The sequence below is a fragment of the Nematolebias whitei genome, chromosome 17, assembly GCF_014905685.2.
Source record: "Nematolebias whitei isolate Nwh7 chromosome 17, NemWhi1, whole genome shotgun sequence".
NCBI lineage: Eukaryota > Metazoa > Chordata > Actinopteri > Cyprinodontiformes > Rivulidae > Nematolebias > Nematolebias whitei.
The window spans coordinates 24,596,366-24,604,430 of record NC_056514.1 but is presented as its reverse complement, the minus strand read 5'-3'; the positions used below and the strand labels follow the sequence as shown (position 1 = coordinate 24,604,430).

Genomic DNA, 8,065 nt, shown 5'->3' with positions numbered 1-8,065 from the left:
AGCAAAGGCTGATGTCAGAAAAGATCACCACCAAACAGGTAAGATATTAACTGTTCATAGCCATTTCACAGAATGATTAATATAAGGGAAAAAAAATCCAAATAAATTAGAAAAGGGGAGGCGAGGACTGTTTGGTGGTGATCTTTTCTGACATCAGCCTTTGCTAATCTATATCACTTTGTCACTCCATGTCAGGGGTTTGACGCTGTAAATTGCACAAACATGGTGTGAAGTCCCTGTGAACCTAAGAATGCTCCCTTTCCCCCCACTTGTTGTAAAAATCTAAACCGACACAGGAGGACAGGGGAAGGCATGGTACAAGTTGACAAAGACTTGGCGACAAATTACCTACGACAAGTACTGAGTGGAGTTGTTATCTTCATGGTAATTGCATGTTGTTTCAGAGTGAGAGGAAGGGTTTAAAGAGGCAAGGGAGCAGGAGACAATAAGAGAGAGAGAGAGTAAAAGAACAATAAAAGGCTGTGAGTGTATTGGAAAAAACAGAAGAAAGAAAAGAAACATAAATCATATTCTCATGATGACAGTTTGCTGAGCCTGCAGCCCAGGGGCGCACTGAACATACATGCCGCCAAGTGTACTGTACAAACTGTAGGGCCCAGGGGCTGCGTTATCCCGTGTTTCAGCATATAACAAGGCCACGGCTGTGATATTACCACAATGTGTCATACTCATTAACTTACTGCATGCAGTCGTGCACTCTACAGATGGTGCACAGTCGGATTACAAGTGCAAAAAAGAAATTCAGATAATAGAGTAAGTGGAACAGATCTGCAAGTAAATTCACCCACCTCTTTGTTGTCATAGTCTTCACCAAGAAAGTTTCCATAACGCCTTCGCAGAAATCTTCCCAGCTCAAATTGCTGTTTCATTCCCAGCTGAAGGAAGGACCAAAACAACAGTCAATTTTCAACCGTCAACCTTGATAAACTTAGGAACCTATAGTTTTTTTACATATTTACGTCAAAAACAAATATTTACTCCATCTTTTGTGCATCACGTCACAAAATAATAATTGATGTGAACAAAACTGGTAATCAGTTGCCAAAGAGATGAACTAAGTATATATATTTTTATATTCAAGGCATTATTCTGCTTCAAACTTAAAACAGTTGATCAAATCTCTTGAACCAGGATTTTATAGAAAAGCTATGATTAATCAGTATCTTACCTGTTGTTGAGAACTTTTTGAAATTAATTTTGGGGAAATTGTGTTTAGATCTGAATGCATTGACGAGCAGCTAATCTGAACAGGGACAGGACTGACTTCAAGCGCCACAGTTTTGTAGTTTTTTTATACAAATACAATTTTGTAAACTTTATACACCTAATAATTTCACAGTGAATACAGCAGAAATATAGAAGTGCCTCAGGTTGTAGCAGAACTGCTACAGCTAGTTGCTGCTGATGATTGGCATTGCTTTAAGATGGCAGCAATCCACTTTACTCTTTGTTCTACTCATTCTAGTTGTTTGTCAATCCAGTCAAAATCAAACTCTACTTCATGAAACTAAGCTTGTTTTGAAGAACTATCTACAACAGATAAGATAATAATTGCTCATGCATTTTACAAAAGCTAGACTACTTTATTACAAAACTGTAATAAACAGAACTCTGCAGAAGTTAAACTGCAGAAGGTGTACAAAGAATTAAAAAGAAAACGGAAGACAAAAGCGTAAATGCTGACTCAGCATTTACTCACTGTGAAAACCTTGAAACTTTGTGTGTAATTTGTAAAATATACAAATACAATACAATACAAATAAACTTTGTGTACAAGGTGTTCTTTTATTACTATATTTGCTCATTCAGTAGTCAAATTTTAAGAGGGTTTTTTTTTGTCTTTTTTATTTATGGCGTTAAAGTATTAAAATGCTAAGTCATATTAACTTCCCTTGTATTTTTCACCCAGTCAATATTATGCATATCTTTTAAATTCAGTTTTGTCAAATGCTGCTATGTCTTTGCTGAAATCATGCAGAAATTTGACTGCAACATTTGCTTACACTTCTAAAATCCTTTCAGATGTAGTTGTTTCAGTTCAGTTTCAGTTCAGTTTCAGTTATTGTAAAAAATAAATAAATAAAAGAAAATGACAGAAACACAGAGTAGCACTATGTACCTCAGTGAGCTGTCCAAAGCCTTGAGCCCACACTTCCTCCCCATGTGGATCCCTGGGGTACGACTCAATAGGCGATCGATCGCCGTGTCGGAACACCTAAAAGTCAGAACAGATCATATCGCATGAGTTCAGATATCGGGCTGCTCCATCCTTTGCTCATGTACATCAGGAGGAGAAATCCACCTTTAGACAGACATCTTAAACATAAACCCTTAGCTGCCGACAGATCTGTCTCGATTTGTGGCCCCCATGAGTCCCTGTGCTCTGATCCATTAGTGTCATTAATGTTGAAGTCAAATTAATATATATATATTATTAAATGAAGTTAACCATTTTACAGCGAAGCAGACACGTGTGAAGATAAACAATTAAAAGCAATACATGTTGCAACAAACCTCGCAGGAGGTTCAAGCCTTATTTTACATAAATTAATGGGTTTCGTGTAAGTCAGGGGTTTGCCCTTTTCCAAGAAATCCGTGGTTGTATACTTTCTGTGCAGGTAAGTCATTAAAATATTTTTCCACGGACTCAAGATAGGTAACTGTAAACTTTAGAAAGGAGGCAATTAATTCCCTGGAACCCTGGAATGTTTCCCAGAAAGAAAGAAGCAAGGCTGAAGCTTTGTTCAGGGTTTCTTTAATAAATTTTAGATTTGGACGTCGGTTCAATATCCTGTGAAATTCTGTATATATACAAAATTTATGAAGGTGCTGTTAGGATAACTCATTGTTTTATTTAATGTATTAAATGTAATAAAATAACATTATCTTGAAGAAGACTAGCCTTCTCAGATACTGGAACACAAAGCTGAATTTATGAACCTGCCTGGCTCATATTTTACAATCTGACTCTAGACCACAAATCAAATTAACACAGCATTTTTGTTGTTGTTTGCAGAAGCAGATTATAAATGAAATACCACAAAAATGACATGCAGGGGATTTTAGAATCAATATGAATCGTATTGCATGAGAGCAAAGAATGACAAACTGTAAGGCAAACCAGCCAGATAAATATCTTCCTTTTTCATTTCAAGGGCTTTAGGTATCAAGACATAATACAACAATCTGATCTTTACCAGGGTGTAAAAGTATTTAAAGCTAACCTCAAGTAGTAAAATTCACAACAGATTTTAACATGTCCTTATTTACTAAACAAAAAAAAAAACGAGCCAAAATTGCATCAGATGTTTTTATTATTATTATATTTTTGTACCACTCTTGTAGCTTTGCTGGTGTTTGTTGTACATTTATTGAGTTTAATTTTTACTGATTTTGTGAAAGTTTATTTGATCATTCTCATTCTTTTTTGGTGCTTTTGTCATGTGCCATGCATGTTATTCTTCTGATCTGATTAAAGAGTGTAAAAAAAAAAAAAGGATGCAGCTCTTGCATGTACTCTTCATGTGTTTGCAACATATTAGGAGCTTCTGCAGACTTTACCTACTAAGGACTATTTTCATACTGGGTGAAGACCGTGCTGCCAGAATGTACGTAGATGATCCTTGCAGGATCTTGGTTTGGGAGGATAAGGTGTGAATTTAATTCAGCTTGCTTTCCACTATTTCTGATAGGAAAAGATAAGGCATGGAGGACTCTGAGGATGCACAAAACACTTCTGTAGCAAGGCTGTGGTGGTTTATGAGTGTAGTGTATCAGGGTTCTGGATAAGGCAGGGTAGTGTGGCAGTAATGTATTCATGATGTGGGATTCATGTAAACCAGTGTAGTTTAGTTATCGAGAATGTGAAGCAGAACTGGCCACACTGGCCTCATATCTAGGCTAGAGACCCATCACACTCTGCGCTGTTAGCACTTTAAATAAGTTTAATAACACTTTATGTGTCATGGCTGCTTCTGTATGTGCGTCAGGCGTCTCCACTGCTCTCGCTACGAACAATTCGATGACGCCACATTCTCACCTTGTGGCTGCAATGACCAGTCTATAATGTCCATGTGCCAATAAACACCAAGTGTTAAAAAAAAAAACTGTTTCTACTCCCAAGGAGGTTTGACTGCTGCAATCCATCCATGTTTTATCAATTTAGTGTAATCAGATGCTATTTTTTGTACATCTCCTAATAGAGTATTTTAACAATGTTCATGTAAATGTTCTATGTCTTTTTAATCAATGTTTACTTATTCATAACAATTGTTATAACGTAGGTAACTTTTTTCATTTAAATTTGAGTTTGATTTTAAGACACCTGTGCAGAGACTATAGACAGAAGGTACTATGTTCATTAATGTGTCATTTCAGGGTTTAGAATAGAATAGAATAGAATAGAATAGAATAGAATAGAATAGAATAGAATAGGTATTCATTTGCCTCTTAGCAGAAAAATGTGTCCTGTTGCAACAAGTTCAAGATAAAGACGTGAAAAAAATCAAGTAAATGCAAAAAAGTAACAAAAGCACAAGGTAAATAAAAACCCATAAAAACAAAAGTACATAAATCAGAAAGCATATTAAAAATAATTCTATTTTTTGGCACCACTTTACAATAAGGATCCCCTAATAGATGGTAATAAACAGTTTATAGATATGGTATTAATTCCTCAATAATCATTTTATAAATCATTAATAAATGTTTATTATGCATTAATTAATGGTGATAGAGAGACAAAACTGACAAGTTTCTTGCCAAATAGTGAACCAAATCTGTTCCTTCCATCTGGATTTGTTATATTAAACATTTCAGACTAAGTTACTACCTTGTAAGAACAATAAGCATTTGTAAACCTATTTCTTTAGCATATAATACTGTACTTTATCACTGCATTATAAGTTTCTATGGCTAATATTATATCCTTAAAAAAGTAGGTTTACAAATGCTTATTGTGCTTACAAGGTAGTAACTTAGTCTGAAATATTTAATATAACAACTCCAGCTGAAATAAATAGGTGAACAGACTTGGTTCACTATTTGGCAAGAAACTGGTCAGTTTTGTCTGCGTCACCATTAATTAATGCAGAATAAGCAATTAATGATTTATAAAGTGTTTATAGAGGAATTAATAACGTATGTTTAAACTATTTATTAGCCATCTATAAGGGGAGACTTATTGTAAAGTGGTACCTATTTTCTATTATTACAAGTGTCTAAAAATATTACATTTAAATATGTCATCACTTATGTGCTAAATGACATGAATTTCAGTAATAAAACTTCTCTAGGTTTTGTAAAAAAAAAAAAAAAAGACATAATAGACTCAAAGTTTTGGCAGAAAAGCCTTTCATAACTGCATTTTTAAAAATATAACAAATCAACAGTTTATATTTTGGCAAAAACAGATTTTAAAGTTTTCAGTCCAAAGGGTTGACTATTACTTTTAGCAGAATCATACTGTGACTACTTTGTGTCACATTTGATGTTGTAAAATGATTTATGAAAACAATAAAATGTAAAAATCCCATGTAAAATGACAGACACAATGCCACTTGAACTGTTTGCTAGAAACCATTTTAACAAAAAACCTCAGTCCCAAAGCTCAACCCCTGCTGCTATTTCACATAAAAATAAAATTTATTTCATTTTTTTCATTTAACAGTTTCCATCTTTTGTTCACATATGCAAAAAGGTAATATAACACTTAATATTTGAACATTTGAGCAGCACTTAGAAAGTGTTTTTGTGTGTGTGTCTTTATGTAATTCAACTGTGTACTGAAGTGTTACATAAAGAGGTTTATGAAGAAAGCTGCAGTGTCTATGAGAGATATGCACAAAACCATCGCTGGTTAGGCTCAGAGTAATCCTTTGTAATAAAAGAGTAAATAAAATAATATTCAACGGGCAGAAAAACGCAGAGTAATCAGCAACAATGCGAATCAAAAGAAGCTGTCAGATTATGGTAAAATCACGCCGTACAGCAAACAAGAGCTGTCAGTAAGACTTTGCAAACATCTAGTGCACAACTGGTTTGAATAAACAGCTGAGTTTAAAACTGAATCGTGAAATAGAAATACTGCGATTGTGGATTTGAATGTAAAGGGAAATGAGCAAACTTACAGCAACGACAAACTTAAGCTGCCGGGAATCGGTCAGGCAGAGGCAGCACAGGAGGTAGAAACAGGTCAAACTTGTCTGAAACGTCTGCATCTTCTTGATTCATCAACCCTGGCTTATTTTGTCTCTGCTTAATGTGAGAGAGAAAAGAAGAAGAAGAAGAAAAAAAAGTCATATAAGGTGGGTTTATGTCAGCTGGACTCAAATATTTCTTTACAAATTCTATGCAAACACATCAACATATCATAGTATTCAAATCTAAATAAAGGAGGTACTTGTTTCGGCACATTTGGACACATTTTGCTGATTTACACAGACTGCTGTGTGTCACACATCTTCAAACATACAGAAAGTGTCAGTAAATCCTTATTTCGTTGAATCTATCCAGTCCACTTACCTGACTTTGTCCTTCTCACCTTCTTTCTTCAAGAGTTTCTGCTCCCGCTGAACTTCATCATCAACTGGTGCTTGAATCACTGCCAGCTCCCTGTTGTGTACCTGACCTGACAGACAACTAGACAGACAAAACATGGATGGCTGCACTCGAAAGCCTCAGTCAGTCACATGCTCTTAAGGGCACTAGGTAGTTTTTTTTTTACCTCAGTGACAAAGATATGGCTTGGATGCACCCACCTGGTTTCACAAATTGCATTCTCTAGAGTATAAGCACAGATGTTTGAACTAATACGCTGGCCTCTGGGCCACAAACACTCATTAACACATGCTACGTCATCTGCTTTGGGTTTACCTTCACAATTACAGGCTCTGCAGTGTCTTCTCTTACTTAGCATTTTTGTAAGTATGAGTTAGTGCTGAAACATCATCATGGGATTTAATGGGTTTACTGCAAGTGGAAATTTAAAGCCACACACATTTACATCATGTGTGACAACAACTGTAAGATTGATCCTGTTACTGATAAAATTCACAGAGCTGGCTTGTTAGAGTAACAAACAGTTTGAATTACAGGCCTCTTATTATTTGAAGGAATGATTATTGAATGACACCTTTTATGCCACGACTTTAGATTAAGATCAATTTATGATGAGAATGGACAGAGCTGTTTTAGTCAGATCCTACAAAAGGTACTGCACAGTCTCATACAAGATCTCACATTAGTATGTGTTAAAGATGGTAGTCAGCTACTACCACTCCAAACTTTAGCTCAATATCTATAAAATTTACTGAATTATAGTCATTTAAAATCTTCAAAATCTTACTTCTAACCTACAAAGCCCTCAACAACCTAGCTCCAGCTTATATTACAGATCTTATTGTCCCATATTTTCCTAAAAGAGCACTTTGATCTCAAAATGCAGGCTTACTTGGGGTTCCTAGAGTTTCCAGGCGCAGAATGGGAGGAAGATCTTTCAGTGATCAGGCTCCTCTCTTCCAGTTTCTGTCCATGAGGCTGACACACTCTCCAGTTTTAAAACGGGGCTTAAGACTTTCCTTTTTGATAAATCCTATAGTTAGGATTGGCTTGTTATGCTGCTTTAGGCTTAGACTATTGGAGGACAAATTGACCTCATTTCCTAAAATGAATTATCACAAATGAATAGTTTGTATTTGAAATTATTTCTATCTTAACGTGATTCTCGACCTGCCATTGTGTATTTGTTCCTCCTTCCTGTTCCTTTCAAACTCAGCCGGTTGAAGCAGATGGCCGCTTGTCCTGAGCCTGGTTCTGCTAAAGGTTTCTTCCTCATGAGAGAGTTTTTTTCTTTCCACTGTTGCCTTTATGCTTGCTCAAGATGAGGGTCTGTGATGAAGTTAAACTTGAAGCAGTCTGCTCCTCAGATATATACTGTTATTAAATTAGATAGATAGATGGATAGATGGATGGATGGATGGATGGATGGATGGATGGATGGATGGATGGATGGATGGATGGATGGATGGATGGATGGATGGATGGT

General features: G+C 35.7%; 1 protein-coding gene across 1 annotated transcript in view; it reads right to left on the bottom strand.

Annotated features, from left to right (window-relative positions):
- The window catches only part of LOC119423957 (testicular acid phosphatase homolog), a 14,340-nt gene extending 8,101 nt beyond the window's left edge, over positions 1 to 6,239 (bottom strand). Inside the window, exons 1-3 of the mRNA XM_037691389.1 lie at positions 6,150 to 6,239; positions 2,141 to 2,236; positions 810 to 896 (exon numbers count right to left, since the gene is read on the bottom strand). Coding sequence (XP_037547317.1) covers positions 810 to 896; positions 2,141 to 2,236; positions 6,150 to 6,239 — 273 coding nt within the window. The remainder of the gene's footprint in view (positions 1 to 809; positions 897 to 2,140; positions 2,237 to 6,149) is intronic.
- Positions 6,240 to 8,065: the final 1,826 nt, after the last annotated feature.